General features: G+C 35.5%; 1 protein-coding gene and 1 long non-coding RNA gene across 3 annotated transcripts in view; both read right to left on the bottom strand.

The window, feature by feature from the left end:
- The window catches only part of LOC123614653 (uncharacterized), an 82960-nt gene that overhangs the window by 43514 nt on the left and 19291 nt on the right, over nucleotides 1–20155 (bottom strand). The window lies entirely within an intron of this gene.
- On the bottom strand, nucleotides 3–1341 carry CT83 (cancer/testis antigen 83). Its single transcript, XM_010947429.3, has 2 exons — nucleotides 1267–1341; nucleotides 3–497 (listed from the first exon to the last, which is right to left on the bottom strand). Exons 1-2 carry the CDS (start codon nucleotides 1339–1341, stop codon nucleotides 189–191), a joined length of 384 nt encoding a protein of 127 aa, XP_010945731.1. The 3' UTR covers nucleotides 3–188.

Raw genomic sequence — 20155 nt, forward strand, 5'->3', positions numbered from 1 at the left:
CTTTCTCTGTTGTGCTTTCATTCTTTCCCCAGTAAAATATATATTAGCAATGTAATCAATTCTTTAAATGTGAGTAAGCAAATTGACAAATGTCTGGATTTTTGTATCTGACTTGGCATCCTTGCCCCTTTTAAATAATAATTCATTTGGCATAAACACATAATCAAATGAATCCACTCAGAGTGCCTTTAATGATTGCCTCCACTGTCATTACATTCTGTAAGGTTGTCAATGGATTTCCGGTTAACTAATGCACCATTTAAACCCTTAGTAATTAGGAATTGTTCCATTTCAGCCAGCTTGTATTCCACAATCGCGAGGTTTACCAGTATTCGCTTCTGCATGGCTATTGAGTGCGGGAAATTAATTAAGATATCCCGAGAGAGATGGTTGACTGAAAGACTCTTATCAGTATTGCTCTTAGTTGACCCAGTGGGAGAGGATGATCTTACTAGTGCAAGAGAGGTCGAATTTGATGACATTTCACCAGTATTTCTCTGTAAGGGAAGGAAATTACACATATGCAGTTTACTGACTGAGCTTAGCAATTTCTAAGTACTACCAAATAAACGACGTGCTTAGTCTTGGTTACCAAAATGAACTGATTTTCCTCCCCTAAGGGGATTAAAAATCTGTTGAATGAATACATTGACATGGAAATACGCCTGTCCCAAACAGACTGAGAAAAAAAAAAAAAAAACCATGAAAGTAGCCTTTCACTGCCAAAATGCCATACCCTTGGCTTATCGTTTCTTAGGCAGTCCAGTAGGTCTATACTTAGACCCTGCCTGACTCTTGCCTAAAGGCACTTCACTTGCAATTTTATTACCAGGAAATCCACATTTTGACCTTAATTATTTGTGAATGCCTCACAAAGCTCTCATAAAGATAGCTTGAAAGGAAAATACAGGAGAGGAAGAGGCAAACAAACAATAGAAGCCAGAGAAGAAAGAAGGTCGAGATTCTTAAAATGGAAGGAGGTGGGAAGTGGCCACTTTCTGCTGTACTTTTCAAGTAGGTGAAAAGCTGACCATAATCACTTGGTAAACTTAGGGCTTTTTATAACATATTGTAGCTGTTGAACCACCGGTCAATATGAGGAAAGTATGGGGGTAAACACCTGGGGCTCTTTCAAAAGAAAAAGGAATAAGACGACATCCTTTTACTCTTATTTTACTATCTTTCTGCTCTCTTAAACACCTCCCCACTTCCCACCCACGCACTCATCTGGCGTTATCTAATTCCAATCGCCCTTACACAATTTACCTGAAATAGGGTTTTCCAGAAGACAAACATAAAGGCGAACAGAACGCCGCTCACTAGCAGCAAAAGGATGCTCATGATTCTTCTTCGGCCTCTTCTCTCTTCTCGGGCACCAAGGCACTCAGCTGGCAGTTGGGAAGCAGGGGGCTGCTAGCCACCCGCACTCGGCAAGCCCCGGGCCAGGATGCTAAACGTCCCGCACTGCCTGGTGCAACTGGCAGGCGCGGCCACGTCCAGCTTTATATACTGGAGAGAGTGTGCGTGCGTGCGTGCGTGCGCGTGCGCGCACAATTGAGCACGCAAGCGGGGGCGCTACGTCACAACTCGATGACGTCAAAACAGCCCGTAGGAAACCAGGTGGCACTTATTTAACCGCCCACCTGGTTATAGTAAGAGACGGTGGAGGAGTCTGGGATTTTCAGGAAGCTGAGACATGGTAGAAATACAGACTTCAAATCGATTAAATACAAGATTTTAAAAGTGCTCTCCCCTCCTCCCTTTTTGTTGTTAAGATATGTTTGGCTTTGCTGCAACCATTCTATTATTCATTTCAAAAACAAGTTCAAAAACAAAAGTAGAAATGCACTGTAAAAAGTAGTTACCCGCAAACTGTGAGTCTTGGCCAAATATCTCCCTCCTACTCCCACTGCTATCTTAGGATTCCCTCCAACCGTACTCCCATTATCCCAATGTTAATACACATTTGTGTCTCTGTACAGTTTAAAAAGTAGTTCCAGAGACATTTCCCCATTATTCTCATAATAGTTTTGTGCCCATAGGTATTGTTAATACTATGTCTACTTTTGGAAAGATTCAAGTTTTAAGTAAACTCATTTGAAACTAGTAGTAAAAGCAGGACTTGAATCCACAGAGTTGGGTCGTGAGATAATCTCTCCCATTCCCTCACCCCAATCCCCACCCCTAGGACCTCTACCTATTTTTGAATAGCTTTATTAGAAAATCTCCCTTAGAACTTTAATTTGAAAAGATACATGCACCCCAATGTTCACAGCAGCACTATTTACAATAGCCAAGACGTGGAAACAATCTAAATGTCCATCCACAGATGACTGGATAAAGAAGTTGTGGTATATTTATACAGTGGAATACTACTCAGCCATAAAAAAGAATAAAATAATGCCATTTGTAGCAACATGGACGGACCTGGAGATGGAGATTGTCATTCTAAGTGAAGTAAGCCAGAAAGAGAAAGAAAAATATCATATATCACTCATGTGAAATCTAAAAAAAGAAAAAAGGCACTAGTGAACTCATCTACAAAACAGAAACAGACTCACACACATAGTAAACAATCTTATGGCTACCTGGGGGAAAAGGGGTGGGAAGGAATAAATTGGGAGTTGGAGATTTGCAAATATTAACTACTGTACATAAAAAGACAAAAACCCAATTTCTCATGTATAGCACAGGGAACTATATTCAATATCTTACAGTAATCTATAATGAAAATGAATATATGTATGTATATGGATGACTGAAACATTATGCTGTACACTAGAAATTGATATAATGTAACTGACTATGTCAATAAAATATAAATAAGTAAAAATGTCAAAATTTGTACATCTTTGTTATTGGCAAGAATGTGCTTATTCAATTATAAAATGCTGTTTCAAATGTCTCTGCTGCAAATTTATTTAATTTAATGGTCAATTTTCTGTATTTCTCTATGACTTCCCTCCTTTCTTAAGGATTTTTTTTATGTTTGCATAAAATACAAATCTACTCTTTTTTTCTCACCAAAATCTTGGTTTGTGCTATGAAAGAATGTTTCTGACAAGTCTGTTTTGTGAACAACTGTACTCAAAGAAAAATTTGCATTTGCCTGGTAGTGTTTTTTCCTGTTTATATAGGCAGGGAAGGTATTATTTTGAATAACAAACAGAAGGGAAAGGTGCTTTCTAGGTCTTTCCATCTTCTAATGAGTATTTCTTCTCTGGGTTTCTAACAACATGAGTTCAACTTAAAGATGCTAAAACATATATATAATTTCACAAGTACTATTCCTTTATAAATAAATGTAGTCAATGAAAATTTCATGCTTTTGGTTATTGTTTAAGTATTGTGACTATCACAAAGTTTGTGAAATGTGAAATACTGATTTGACTCCTGAAATGTGAAAGATTATTGATATTTTTGAAATTAATTTCAAAAATATCTCAGAGACAATATTATATTGTAGAGTCTTGGCCAAATATCTCCTCACAATATATTATGGAGTGTGATTGTTGTTGGCAGCTTGATGGCACTGATAGAAGTCCTCTTTACCTATACAATTTCAATAATGGGATATCTGCCTCTTGGAGCAAGAGGGAAGATTAAGGGCAGTGAGAGGAAACAAGTCAAGAGGTAAGAGGTTATAGTTTTGTGTGTGTGTGTGTGAGAGAGAGATAAAGTGCACTGAAATTGTCCAGAAGAAAGGAAAGATGGGAAACAAGCAGCAAAATTTGCTCCTTATTGAATTGCCATTAACAAGCTAAACTGTGGCAGTCTTGTAGGCTCTCTTTATTTTGTAAAACTACATGGTCAAGACAGGAATTACAGGACTATCTTATTGTTGGGGGGTGATGAAAAAAGTATGTTTTCATCTTGAATTTCCCATTAGAATCAAGCTTATTTCATATGCTTACAGAATGTGGTTTTCAAGTCCACTTCATTCTTACACAAAAAAAAGACTACCCCCATCCCCACTACTGAATTAAAATTCCTAGGAGGTTGTAAAAGCTTTTGTTCGCTCCACATTTTAGAGATAAGACTTAAAACACTTCCTCCTCCTGAGACTTCAGTTTATACTAAAGTGTACATAATATCAATTTTCTAATAGTTTTTTAAAAAATACCTAGATTACATTTTATCTCGTGGGATTTTGCTGGCAGGAGGAGGTAAAATGAGAAAACAGGTTTAATGGAGGGGAAAGAGTAGAATAGAGTCAAGGGGGGAAAAAGGATGCTGAGACATCAAGTATAAATTTTATGACCACTACACAATTTTACCCAAGACTTGAAATATACATCATACAATACTGAATTTGAAAATACCAGATTCCTTAGTCATTTGGATATCATATTCAAATATTTGTGGGCAACTTGGTGAATGTTTTCCAAGGCTAGTGTTTGAATATATGTGACTTTTACATTATAGTTGGATCATTGACAGTGTTTTTATGGAGATGGGAGTTAGGTAAATGCATTTTGTGACATGGTCAATTTATTTATGAATACAGTTTGCTATCTCTAGTAATTTGGACAACAACTGAATGCTTCTACGTTTGTTTATCATTTCATGCTTTTTAAAGCATCTTCATTTACATGATTTCATTTAATCCTCCCAACAACCCTGTGTGGTAGGTGGGGCAGGTATAATTCCCATTTTACAGTGAAGGAAGCTGGTGTAATTTAATTGCTTTGCTTAAGGTCTCAGAGTTAGTTGACTAGAATCTGGTCTCCTCAGTCTGGGTCCTGTCATCATATTGCCTTCATGTTTATTCTTGAATAGAGAATTACAAGTCAGATATTCTATGGTGTTAATTTTCTGTTCCTGTGTTGAAAAGGTAAATAAAGGGAGATACCTTCGCAGCATCTTACATACACATTAAATCTTTCAGTGGGTTCCCCATCAAGCTCATTGACAGATAACTCATGTCTCTAGTGATGAAACTGACAGAGGGAATATCAAATGTCCATGATGCCCATTATGGGCATTCTGCCATTGCTCAGGAATTTCTCTTGGGTATGCTATCATATTTGTCCACATTTATGACAATGTCATATATGCGAGGAAACTCTCCTTAACAAATGAGCCAACATAACAACAGAAGTAAGGCAACTGGTATTCAGAAAGTATTACAATGAGAAGGGTCTCTCAATGATCATCTAAGTCATAATTTTCATTCTGTAGTAATAAAATTTACCCTAATGTTTATACCATATATCTTTAACACACTTGGTTAATAGTCAGTGCAAGTGTATTTGAATAATGCCAAAAAGGTTGTATAAATAGTTGGTATAAAATCACTTATAACATCACAATGCTTGTTGGTGTCATTGTTTTCCTCTTTTGTCCTTTTCACTTTTACAGGTGCATGAAATACAAAGGAAGCTTGGTTGGTTGTTTCATTGGTTACTCATATAATGTTTGAGAGCACTCCAGTCAGTCTTTTTGAAAATTTTTACCGTAACATTTATTCCTTGTTTCATTTAGGTTTAGATTCAGCTGGAGCTGAGATCTAAAATAACAATAACTTAAACAAACAAAAATAGTTGATTAAGAGACAACAGTTCAGTGTGGACAGGGGAGATTCATAAATGTATCGGGAACCCTGATTTTTTATACTCTGTTGCTTAGTTATCTTCAACATATATCTTCCATCTCATGATCCAAGATGGTTGCTGTACTGTTCTCAGTTGCCAGGCTGGTGGAAAAGGTGAAGGATGTGGCTCCTCTCTTATAAGAACATTTCCTCGAAGTTGCATATGATACTATCACTTTAATTTTACTGGCCAGAATGTAGCTATATGGGAAAATCTGGCTGCAAAGGAGGCTAAGAAATGTAGTATTTGTTCTGGGTAACAATATGCCCAACCAAAACTTATGGTTATGATACTTAGAAGGAGAGGAAGAAGAGTTATTGAAGGATGTCGATCAATTTCTGTGACACTGTCTAGAAGAGGGGATTTAGATTTTGTCTAGGATACCAACCCATCCTTGTACCCATAAGACACATGAACTCCATCATTTATGAGGACTTGGCTAATATGTGAAGATTAGGGAAAATGAGGGGGAGGACAGCAATCTGGCTTGTTTAGGATTCCAGCCCATCTACCTCTTCCACCCTGCCTTAATTGAAATTATCTAAAAATGGTTCTTCCCTTCCAATTCTTCTCCCAGAAGGAGTTCAGAGTACACTACACTTGTTCAGGTCCCTGTGACTGGGACCACCACATTAACCATTTATATGTTGATACTTTTTCCTATTAACTTACATAATTTTGTGCCGACTGCTATAAAAACAGAAGGACATAAAAATTTATTTTATGAAATTCAGTTAGGGCATATTTTAGAGAAATTAAACAAAAATGAACTAAGAAACATATGTTGAATTTTTTTCTTTCTTGATCACGCATTCTCTAGTCACACATTTCATCAACAGAGGGCATTGTAGCTTTATTTCATTTTTTTTGGTTGCTCTGAATTTTTCAATAATAGCTTCTTTTCATTTGGAATTGCACCATATTATCCAGGGGCAGATAAATAAGTGGTGTGTTGTATTTGTAAAATATAAGCACAGATCATTGATCTATGACACCATAATCCAGACTTCACTACATATAAATTACCATAGAATTTTGCTGAAAACATGCTCTTTAAAATCAATCGTATTTGAGTCAAAATTACTAGACTATATTTTTTCTTTGTTTTAAAAGAAAAAGGATAAAGACTATACATGTTATGATCAAACCTACTCTGAGACATTTTTTTCCTCTCTATTCCCATATTACCCCTGATGTTGTAATAGAGGCAAAATAAAAAGATTACATAATCTGAGTGATGATGCTTAAATCTGGTATTTTATTTTCAGTGACATTGCTTTACTTTAAGTGACATTTAGAGCTTATTTTCAGTGACCTTTAGATCTGTAATATGTTCTGGAAAGTATTAAGGGACTTGGAAGAAAAACTGCTTTCAGCTTTTCTATTAAGTGAATGAGCTACATATCTATATCAAATTGAGACTTTCACAATTCATTATGTTTGTCATTGAAACTTTGAAATGCCAACCTGAAATTTTTATTATAATATCATTTGCAGCCTTTTTATAACTTATAATAGTGGAAAATATTGATAATTGTTCTTAATATCAGTGGGAAATTTAAGAACAATACTGATTTTTCTAGTAACAACTATACTTGAGTTGCTAAAATAAATCAGTTTTTTAGGGGGGTGTGTGGGGGTTTGTGTGTGTAAAGTTATGCTTTATAAAGCAAACCACAGGATAAATCGGGGGAAAAAGAAACCTTGGAAACAACTCTACAAAAGGACTGGGGAGACTATTCATTACTTTACATTTATTCAACAAACATTTATTGAATACCAGGCACTGTTCTAGAACAGCAGGGATACAGTAGTGAACAAAACAGGCAAAAATCCTCCTGGAAGCATATATTCTATTGGGAAGTTATATTCAAATTCCCAGACTGATTACTTATGGGTTTTTTTTTTTTCAGATTTCCATGGAATATGGAATAGCCAGTAATTTAAAAAGTCAGATCCTGGTAAAAGAGGAAAGCCTCTCTAATGCATTTTTTGAAGCTAACATAACCCTGATATAAAATCTTGCCAAATACAGCACAGAGAATTTGAAGACTGATTATCTTGAAATAAAAAAATTCTAGCACAAAGCACTAAGCAAATAAAATATGGACACTAATTAAAAAATAATATCACCAAATATAATTTATTTCAGAATGCTAGAATGACAACAGTAGGAAATCTTAGTGTTTCATTTCCATAGGCCAAAAGAAAACTGTAAGACTATCTCAATAGATGTCCAAAAGAAGCATACGCTAAATTTAAACACCCATTTTTAGATTAACAAAACTAAGCATTAATTTTTTTTAAAAGCCTAGGCATCAAAGGATAGGTCCTTAATAGTATGATACTGAGATGAAAACAATAATCAGCATCACCTATAACAGTGACACACTAGCGATATTACAAACAAGGAACAAGACAAACACGTACCATCACTACAGTCATTTAATAATGGTATAGAAATTCCGATAAATACAGTAAGAAGTATCTGCAGAGAAAATCTAAAAGATTCTACATAAAAAAATCTTAGAACTAATGAGTTTAGTAAAGTGCTTGGATGCAAAATAAACATCTAAAACAGACTAAAGAGCTTTCTTATATACTGATAATAACTCACTTGTTTAGAAAATATAGTAGGAAAATAAGACTACTTACATAATACACAAAATAACCCAGAAACAAAAAATAAAAAATTGGCTGAAGAAAATTACAAAACTTTACTGGGAGAGATACAAGATTTACGTAAATGTAGAAGAATAACATGTTCCTGGATAGGAAGACTAAACAAAATAAACATGCCAAGTTTTCAAAAATTCAGATGTAATTTTACTGTAATTCAGATAAAAATCCCAACAGGATTTTTGAAACTTGAGAAAATGATTTTAACATTCATCTGGAAGTTTTAAAACGTGAGACAGCCAAGACAGTTTTGAAGAACAAAAATAAAGAGAGGATACTTGCTTATGCAAGAACATTATCAAAGAAACACTTTTTAAAACAATGTGGTCTTAGAACAGGAATATGGAGACAAAGAAAAAGACTGGAAAACTCAGGACAAAGATGAATATTCTAATAGAAAATCAGAACATAAAAAGAAGATAAACAGTTGACAAAAAATTACAATAATAATGCTGAACCTAATTAGGAAAGAAATAAAAATTAAAATGAAGTATATGTACTTGACTAATATTTTAAAGATATTAATCATCAGTGATGATGACTGTGGATACTCTTTCTACCAATAAGAATGCAAATTTGCCCAAATATTCTCAAAGGCAATATAGCAAAATATATACCAACAGCCTTAAAATAGTCATATCCTAGTAATTCCATACCAGGAATCTATTCTAAGAAACTATTCAGAGATAGGGCCAAAGATGCACATCAGAAATGGCCATTTTTATTTAAGTAGTGAAAAACTGGAAGGTATTGACATGGCTATATATCAAATGCTGAAATGCTTACTATGTGATGTTACGTAAATAAATTAGTATATAAAACTTCATGACCCCAGTTTACACACACACACACACACACACACACACACACACACACACACACACACACTACAGAGGGTAAGAACACGGAGGAGAAACACTGAGAGAGATGTATTACAAGATTAACAATGGTAGACACTGGGTGATGGGATTAGGAGAGATTTTATGTTCCTTTGAATAATCTGGACCCTAAGAATCCACCATTCACTTTAACAGACATAAAGATTTTTGTCATATTTCCTTGAGCCTTTTTAAAAGAATAAAACTTGCACATACGGTGGAAGCCCACTTCTTACCCTGAATCTATCTGAATATGCCCTTGCCTTTCTAGGATAACAACTATCCTAAAGTTAGTGCCCTCCATGTCCCATTTTATGCTAATACAGCAAAATGTTTCCATAAACCTTTTACAGTATATTACTGTGTTGTGTGATTTTTAAAATTTACAAATATTTTACCATTATATATGAATTCTTTTGTAACGTGCTTGATCATTCACTTTGTTTTGACATGTATCCACATTGACCTTGTTCATTCATTTTACTGTTAAATAGAATTTCATTGTGTGAATAAAATTCTTTCCAAAATTGTTTTAACTATTCTCCAAGCCACAATACTTGAGAGAACCTGTTTCTATATCCTTCCCTAAACTTGTGCTATCAGACTTAAAGTTTTGGCAATGTGTTGGGTGTGAAAGATATTTATTTAAATTTGTATTTCTCTGATTATTTTTGAGATTGAATATCCTTTCATATGTTTGTTTATATTTATTTATTTGTAAATGTTTCCATTGTTAAAATTTATTGTGGTAACATCGATTTACAACATAAGTTTCAGGTGGACTACATTATATTTTTGACTTCTGTATACACTACAGTGTGCTCACAACTAAAAGTGTAGTTTCCACCTGTCACCATACAGTTGGCCACCTTTACCCATTTTGCCCTCCCGCCACACACCTTCTCCTCTAGCAACCACTCCTCTGTTCTCTGTATCTGTGTTTGTTTCGTTTTGATTTGATCTGGTTTGGTTATTTATTTATTTATTTGTTTGTTTGATGTTCCACATGTGAGTGAAATCATATGATATTTGTCTTTCTCTGACTTATTTCACTTAGCATAAAACCCTCAAGGTCCATCCATGTTGTCACAAATGGCAAGATTTCATCCTTTTTTTATGGCTGAATCATATATATGTCCATATATACCCATATATACATATGTATATACACATAAGATTGGGGCTGAAAGTCCCTGTTTTCAATCTGGCTTTCTCTGAGCCACCTAACCAGGGGTGTTGGAGAGCCTTATTGCAGTGTTGTGAGAGTAGATGTGTGGCTTCTCCATTTGGCCTTTGCTTTCATGGGTGGGGGTTAGGCCACATTTGTATGTGGTGTCTGAGTGTAGTAGACTGGTTATTGTCTAAAATTTTTTTGTCTTATTAAGCACCTTCTTTCCTGATCCTCTGGCTAGAGAGAATAAGTTTTATTGAAGCTTTTTTTTTGTCTGCTCCCTTTGGTATTCATGGGATATATATACACATATACATCCACACTATGGACTTTTGCAACTAAGGAATGATACATAAGTATAACACTCAACCAATGTATCATTCCTTGGTTCCAGAAGTCTATCGTCAATTTGCTTTCTTCTCTACCTTCCAGAGACTTCATATATTTGTTTTATATATAATGTCCAGCATTTTCGGTTGTACTTAGCAGGAGGAATAGGGAAAATACATCTCCATCTTCCTGGAAGTCCCACCTTGTTTTTAAACTCCCCCATAGTGCTCATTGTAGTATAAGTTTTAAAAGCAATGACTAATAAGCTTTACTCATATATATGTCCACTTCTTTGCTTACCATTGCCTTCTGCATTTCCATTCCTTCCTTCCTTCCATTATATATAATCTTTAGTCACACTTTTTAGTTAGCATTTGTGAGTGGTAAACTCCTTCAATGTTTGAAAATGTCTTCCGCTACATTCACTCTTGAATATTTAGCTGGGTATAGACCCCTAAGTGGGCAGTCATTTCCCCTTAGCTGTTGGATGAATGATATCTACTATCTTCTTGTCTCTATTGTCGGTGATCTGAAATCTGCTGTTAGTATGCTTATCATTTCACTGGAGGTAACATATCAGATTATTTTATACCTTTTTTCTTTGTATTTGATAGTCTATCAATTTCATTTAATTTCTTGATTGGAGCTTTACTCTTTCAACCTGAGTATTCACATCTCCCTTAAATTCTAGAAAATCTTCCCTTATTTTCACTATTGTTTCTTTGCATTTTCTATTCTCTTCTTTTGGAATGCTTGTTAGATATCTGTCACTCATACTTCTATGTCTCCTAATCTCTCTGTAATAGTTTCTATCTCAGTTCTGAATCAATTTAGTTTTTAAACTTAGTGACTTTATTTTTAGTTCTAGAAGATTTATCTGATTATTGCACTTGTTTTAAAATTATTTCTTCTTATGGCTTTTCTTCCCTTTAGTGCATTTAATCACTTTAAATATATTTATCTTTAGGGTTTGGTTTACGTTGGGTTTTTTGGCATTGTTCCTTTATTTCCAGAGTACTGGTTGTTGTATCTGAACTTCTTAAGGACAGATTACCTAGTTGTGTGATTTGTATTGTGTGTTTATTGTATGAGTGTGTGTATACACACATGCATGTTCATTACTGAGGCAATTTTTCCCTCCTGTGGAAGTTCCCGGCACTCTGATTTGTGAAGTTAGCTCTAAAAATAAGTTTTAGATTTGCTTCTGCTAGAGGCAGCAGGGGTTTCACACACTGGGAAGCAGATTTTAATGTTAACTTTTACCTGGCATTCCTGCTCCACGTGTGTGTTATAAATTCAGATACTATAGGAACATTCGTCACAAGCTTAAGGCTTTTATTTCTTAGGGTTTACCCTTCCTGTTTGTTTGCCATTCAGAGTCAGGAGAGAGAGTCTGTTTCTTTGTAGGTTCCCGGTCCATTGGGCAGAGGTATTTTCCCTCTAGTCCTGTATTTAGAGTGCAGTTTATTCATAGCTGTTTCTCTATGCAGGGCTCTCAGTTCCAGCTATCTGCCTTACGCAAGTACAAGGTCATGATTCCTTTTCCTTCAAGAGCCTTAAAAGCCTAACCCAAAGCTGTCAAGGCCCATAACTAGTTCAGATAGCCTTTAGGTCACTATAATACTAGCTAATTCACTTATCACTTTGGTTTTGAGTTCCTTCTACACTTCTGTCAGCTGGCAGATTTGCTTTCAAGATTCACTATGATTATGAAAATGGTTATGTTTTCGTCAGCATTTATATGTCCTTAGAGCAGAGTTCATTGTTAGGTTTATTTGTTACATTGGTGGGACTAATATATACATTACTTTTTATACTTTTTATAGTTTAGGAAGTCATGGTTCTCATGTATTTCAGATAACATCGATTCCATGCAACATTCTGAGTGTGTCTGATAGGATTTTCTACTTACTTTAATGATCGTTCTAATTAAAGGTATGTTAGTTTTACCATGCACATTTCTCACAGGAGAAGGAGCCTGCTCTGACTCAGTCTCAAACATACAAACATACAGACGCATGCTCGACTACACAATGCTACAGAGGGAACTTGGGCTTTTAGGGATCTAATGCTCTTGCTAGTATAGGGCATGTCTGACTACACTCTTCATATTATTTTTCTATAGTGAACAAGTGTCACTGTAACATGTGTACCTGTGGTTAAAATAACCTGTGATTTTCTTTGTATCGTTTCCCAAATTTAGATAATTTATTTTCCCATGTGTGGACCTAACTGAGTTAAAATTACGCCTAGTGGATCTCTGAGGTTGTTCACCTCCACTTACTGGCCTAGAGATCTAAAATTACTGGAGTGGTGCACCAAGCACACTTGCAAGTTAGAGAAATCAAAGTGAACAAATGCAATGAGAAACTGGGAAGAATGACCAGAGCAGGTCACAAGCAGAAAAGAAAGGAGACCGATTACAGATAATTAGCTCATCAAAAGACTGGGAATTATAGCTGAGATGAAACTGAAACTGCCCCAAGCAATCTTCAGTTAGGTTCTCACGTGAGGAGCAGAGCTGCTGTTTCTGTTATCTGGAAAGCACAATCTCTACAAGATTGCAGATCACGCTTTAGACAAATTCTACAGATCTAGCACAGTTGATTATTTTTCCACCAACGCCTGCTCTGACCAGGAGAGGTTAAGCTGGATCCAGTGAAGGGATGGCGAAAGCCCTGACCTGAGTCACGTAATAAATTTGAAAGGAACTGCTGTCTCCTAGTCTCCACGTTAACGTCGCCTGGTAACTGCTGGAGGATAGACTGAATGCGAAAAGTGGTTTAAAATATGGGTATTTTTGACTTAGGAGAAAAACTATTTCAACTAAATTGAAGTCATTTCAATTGAAAAAACATCCCTGCTTATGATTATGACTGAATTTCATATATGTTTTTAAATGCTAGTCCTTACGTTTTGCTTTATTTATTCAGCTTTAAGAAATGACTGTGGCTGACTGTATACAGAGAAATAGGAAATGCACCATAAAATGAGCTGGACTTTTTCCTTCCCATTACATCGTATTTATTTCTTGGTCTCTTTCAGTTCTAAAGCTGATAATGGGGACCATTATTCTGGACTCTATTTTAAGATCCGTCTATAGGCCAGTGGACTTGGAATCCCATTGTCATTATTGTTACTTGAATTTTACTCTGAATTATATTGTAATAATTCAGTAGACTATGTATTAAAATTGTACTCAAAAAAGCGTAGTCGAGCTTTAAAGAAATAAACAGTTAATGAAATTCTACAAATTGATAAGAAAATATGGTGAGGTTGAATGCTGGACAAAAATCTATAAACCTCCAAAAATAGTGGCTACCCATACTAAGTGAAGTGAGTCAGACAGAGAAAGACAAATATTATATGATACCACTTATACGTGGAATCTAAAAAAAATGACACAAACAAAATTATTCACAAAACAGAAACAGACTCGAAGACATAGAAAACAAACTTACATTTACCAAATGGGACAGGGGAAGGGGAGGGATAAATTAGAAGTATGGGATTAATATGTAAAATAAACAACAAGAATTTACCGTATAGCAAATGGAACTATATTCAATATGTTGTAATAATCTATAATGGAAAAGAATCTGAAGCTGTTCGCCTGAAACTAACACAATATTGTAAATCAATATAGTTAAATAAATTTTTAAAAATAGTGGCATATATATATATATTATATACATATATATATATATACTATCCTTTTAGCAAGTTATCTGTTTAAATTCACCTATGAGTTTTGAATGTTTGTTGCTACGTTTTTTGAATCAACTTTACCAAAGTTTAGAGATTTATTTGAAGACACAGTTTTAATCTTTACTTTTAGTAATATTATGTGCATGTGTGTGCACATTATTAAAAAATGAAATAACAAATGCTGTTTTCCCTCCTTCCAGAATTTAATTGCATTTGCTTGATAGTTAGATTTGTTTAAAAATCTTCACGCCCCCGGAGGATTTTTCAGCCTATCTATGTATGACTCTACATATTTCTCTAGTCACTAGGTAGGCACAATTACATTGTAGAAAGAACATAGTTTTTCTAGTCAGAGAATTAGTATTCAAATCCTCTTTGTTTCCATTGCAATCTTCATGACCTCAGGCCAGTTATTCAAATGACCTGAACTCAGTTTCCACATCCATAAAGTGGAGGAATTTTAACATCTGCCTCCAGAGTCCTCTATTTAGTAGGCTGGGCTGTTTTTATAAGCAAAGCATCTGTCTACTTTGTCACATGATTTGAGGGAGGCAATGATAATTATCCCTAAATATTTCTTCCATGGATATAGCTATAGCATTCAAAATGTCCTTATTATATGTACATATGAGTTACTGAAGGTTCATTTTAAAATGTGCATTTTTCTGAACAAGTTAAAACTTTTGAAGCCATTAAGGTAGTAAAAGTTAAGTTGATTGAAATTTTTTTCTGTTCTCTAAAATCCTGATATTCAGAGTGCTGTCCCCCAACTAGCAGGTGTGGGCATCATCCAAGGAGCTCATTAGAAATGCAGAAATGCAGCACCCCCAGCCCTGCTGAATGAGAATATGCATTTTAACAAGACCCGGGTGAGTCACATGCACATTCAAGTTTAAGCAGCCTTTATCTGAATGAGTTCTGGAGAAATGGGATACCTTTTGCCATGGGACAGTGGTTCAAATCTGGGCAGGGGAGAAGAGGAGTACTGTAGGAGAGGGCCTTGTACATTCAGATGATCTCAGGAAGACAAAGACCAAGGAGAGGAGACAGAAAGAGGGTTCCAGAGGGGACATGCAACCTATCTCACAACCCCCTAGGAGATAAATCCTTCTTGACAGAGAATTGGTAATCTGAAGGAAAAAAAAAACAAAACACAGTGAGAACAACAGAGAGAGTGCTTTAACGCTACGAGGATACTTTTCCTTTTTTATTTAAATCTTTACCGATTCCAAATAACAATTTCTTCTGGGCTGATAAAATGTCCTAGAGGCCCTGGAACCACGAGCAAGTTTACATGTTAGTTCCCGTTCATCCTACAAAGCATAAAATGCCCGATCACTTCTGGGACATAAATCTAGGACACATTCTACTCTAAAAGTCTTATTCCTGAAAACTCATTAGCTTTGAACCCACTTATGAAAAGATATTTGATTTCATCCAGTCAATGAGACATATGTCTTTGTATAAATCAAAATCTTTTTGAAGTTTTAATAATCATTCCACTAATTGTATAGCAGGCCATTTTTTGCTCTTCTTTGAATTTTAGTTCACAATACGAATTAATTCCTTGGATGAGAACAAGTTAAAAATAACCACACTTTGGAAGTGACCTTTGGAAGGTCTACTTGAAGAATTGCCAAGAATTTTGTGCCCCAATGCTGTTTTCTCAGTGATTCACAGCATGGTGTCATCAGCACTGCTTCTGGAGAAGGCATATCATCTCCTTTGCTATTTGAAAATGGCTGGATTAGAAGTCAGACTGTGAAGTAAAATTGAGTGAATCACAAAAAATAGTATAGATTTTCTATTAATGAAAACAGTGTATATTGAAACCATATGGATTCATATATCTGTATGTCTAATATCTATAGCCATATTTATATTTATGGAAAACATAGATTGCCAATGCATACTTTAATGACTTTTATAGTTAAGGCAGAGATGTTCTGATAGTAGTACATTCACAGGCAATTTAACTCTTGGCAGAAGAGTAAAACTCGTTTCATTTTTTTTCAGCAAATATATCCTGTATCACTTACTTTGCCCAAATAGCTAAGCTAAGCATTATGGTGGGTACAGATTGTCTTAGAAAAAGACTTTATGTGGTTATAGTCTAGCAGGGGAGACAGGACATTCTACTACAATGCATGAGGGCTATGAACGAAATGTTTCTGGAGCCCCTCAAGACAGTGGGAAATCAATTCCAGCTTGGGAGAAGTCCCAAAGCCCAATGGAAGGAGTGGCCTTGGAATGAAACCTTCAAAAACAACGTACAATTGTAATTGGCAGACATATGACGCGAGGGCATTCTAAGCAGAGAGAACAGTGCAGTATAGAGAAATAAAGGGGAAAGGCAGATGGTATTTAAGGAATTGCCATAGTCCTGTTTATATGTCGGGCAGCCGAGGGAGATAGGGTTGGAAAGGTATGTTGATCGAAATCTTCTGGAGAGCTTTTGATAATATTAAATTCCTGGGCCCCACCCTAAGAGTTTTTGATTCAAGAGGTCTGGGATGGGGATCCTAGAAAGTTTTCTATTGGAAATGCCTCCAAGGTGATCTGAGGCCCAGTATTTTGAAACAACTGAATTAGGGACAGATTGCAAAAGTAGACACTGAGGTAATTTAAGAAAGATTATTACTCTGGCCTCAATGATTAGAAAGGGTTGAGAATGGAAAGGTATAGGCAGGACCACTAAACCAAACACTGAGGTAATAGTCCAACTGTGAGGCAACAGCTCGTAAGTGTGGGCGGGAACAATGGAAACGTAAAGAAAAGCCCAGGTGTATGAGCTACTGCTCAGAAGAAGGATAGACATAGTGACTGAATGGAGGTAAGAGAAGTCCAGGAAGAAGACTAGATCCAGGATGACTGTGAAATTCAAGTTTAGGTGACTGAATGAACAGGGGTATCATTATCCAACTTAGAATAAAAAAAAAGTTAAGTAAAACTCTTTTGTGTGTCATTACAAAGAGATAACCTAATAATAAGCATTTCTTGACATCTATGACTTTAGGTTAATCTCCCTAGTATACAGTTTCATAGCATCCTGTACCTTTACTTGTAGCATGTCCTAAAGTGTAATTTTATATTAATTTGCATGGCACTTTGATTAATATCTGAGTGCCCTATTAGACCACCAAGTCCACGATGGCAAGGAACCACACTGCCTGGCAAATCATAGGAACTCCTACATTTTTTGTTGGTCCAGTTTTTCTACATGAGTGATTGAGTAGACAAAAACAAATGAATTTTTAAGTAACTCGTTGAGATTACCAGTATATATTACAGGTACAAAAATATTTATATAAGAAAGATTCACTGGTAATCATACATATTTTTATTCCAAGTACTTCGAAATATATAATGGTAAAATTAAGCATCTTCTCTCTAGTTAGTGGGATAAAAAAATTGAGTAAACTAGTTTTGGTGAAAGATTCTCTAGATGAGGTTATATATGCTTACTTGAGAAAGTAAAACTCAAAACATTTTAGAAGCTCTATCGGAATGTTTGCTTATTGTAAGAAAAGTATGTGCATAATATATTTGCTTTTATAATTCAAGATCACAGCATATGATTCTGTGTGAATTTTGGAAATTTCAGGTTGCCTTTTCTTAAAAAATAAAACAAAATTAGATAATGAGCCCACTCTTTGTTAAACCATAAAGATTTGGGTCTGTACACTACTACATCCTGCATGATCTAAAATTAAAACAACCCAGAGGAAATTTACAGAGGTAAAGCTCTTTTTTTGTTCAAGATCTACCTGATCCTCTCTCTTACTGTTGAATAATGCACCATTGTTCTTCTTCCTCATTTTAATCAGAGGTGAAGCTAAAAGTGTTAAAAGACTTGGTGAAAATTCTACATTTAGTTAGTGCCAGAGCTAGACAATTAGAGGGATGGGACAATTAGGGATAATATTGATCAAATGTGTCTTGTATGTGATGATACTTTAAACATATTTCCATTTAAATGTCATGGCTCCCTTATGTGGTAGGTGTTATCCCATTTTTAGACCAAAAATTGAGGCTCAAGATAATGTACTTTTCCTGTGTCATCTAGTAAGTTGTGGAGTGTTGATCTATTTGATTCCAAACCCCATGCTTTTTTTCCCCACAATGCTTTGTTATAATTAAATAGCAAAACTGAAATCAAATAAACCAGGTGCTGCATTGTAGAGCTAATAGTATTTTATAATTACGCTTATTTGGCAAATTAAGGTAACAGACCAAGTAGAATGCCAAAAATAAGCTACCTCTACTTATAATTACATTATTCTCCCTCATCCAGGAATAGCTATATGGAAAACGCCTAAAAGCTAACAAAATTAAAATTTGTACAACTTTTAAAATTGAAATATAGCTGATGTACAATATTATATTAGTTTCAAGTGTACTATATAGTGATTTGACATCTACATACATTATGAAATGATCCCCATGATAAGTCCAGTAACCATCTGTTCTCACACAGTTATTACAATATTATTGACCATATTCTTTATGCTGTATATTATATCCCCGTGGCTTATTATTTTATAACTGGAGGTTGTACCTCTTAATCCCCTTCACCTATTTTACCCCTCCACCACTCTTTCCTCTGGCAACTACCCTTTTGTTCTCTGTATCTATAGTTTGTTTTCATTTTTGCTTTGTTTCTTTTGTTTTTTAGGATCCATATAGAAGTGAGATCATACGGTAATTTTCTTTCTCTGTCTGACATTTCACTTAACATAATAGCCTTTAGATTTATCCATGTTGTTGCAGGTGACAAGATTTTATTTTTATGGCTGAATAATATTCCATTGTGGTGTCTATCTATCTATCTATCTATCTACCTACCTACCTATTTATCTATCACAATATAGCCCATCTTCTTTACGCATTCATCTAAACCCCATGCTTCTTTACATGCTGTGTCCTAATTCTCCTGATTTCCACTACAGTGTTCTATACTGATCTTTTGGGGAAAAACAGAACAATTCCAGTAGAAATATTTTCATCCAAAGGGTGAGACTGTTCCCTCACTGTAAAGAGAATGAGAACTTGTATGATTTGAGCGACATGCAGCACTGACTCGGAAAGGCAGGCAAAAAAGAGGCAGAAAAAGGTAGCTCTGGGTAGACAGAGCAGAGCAAGAATCATCAAAAATTGGGGAAAGGTGGACTGGAAGTTGGCAGAGGAGTTGGAAAAGGCCAACTGTGGGTCACCAAAGATAACTCGGTCTTTGCAATTTCTGTCCTCTTCTTTTTCTCCAGATTCCTTTCTTTCTATTGTTGTGAAACATGTAACATGAAACTGTTTCTAAGTGTACAATTCAGTGGTATTTAGTACATTCACAATGTTGTGCAACCATCACTACGATCTAGTTCTAGAACTTCATCATCTTAAAAGAAAGATTCATACCCATTAAGCACAGATTCCTTTCTTTTTAAAGTCAAATTAGAAAGCAGCAGTACAGGCTGGGATAAAAAACAGCGATAAAATCGCAAGCTTTCTGCTGGAAAAAAAAAATCAAGACCACCTCCAAGTTTCCCAGTCATTCAATTTCTTTTCTCTGCTGCAATGTTCAGGGTGGAACTATCTCTTGAAATCCAGCCCCGAATCAGAGGCAGCTATCAGAGAAACCACTCTCTCTGGTCAGTCCATAAGCACAGACTGACAGCTGGGATTTAATAAACCAAGTTGGTGAAACACTCATTCTTGTCGTGAACAAAGAGACTACCATGCAGAACATGATATAAGACTGTTGGGACAGTGCACTTAAGTCATCAAGACCTTCTTTACCACCC

Source organism: Camelus bactrianus, chromosome X (assembly GCF_048773025.1).
Source record: "Camelus bactrianus isolate YW-2024 breed Bactrian camel chromosome X, ASM4877302v1, whole genome shotgun sequence".
Lineage (NCBI taxonomy): Eukaryota > Metazoa > Chordata > Mammalia > Artiodactyla > Camelidae > Camelus > Camelus bactrianus.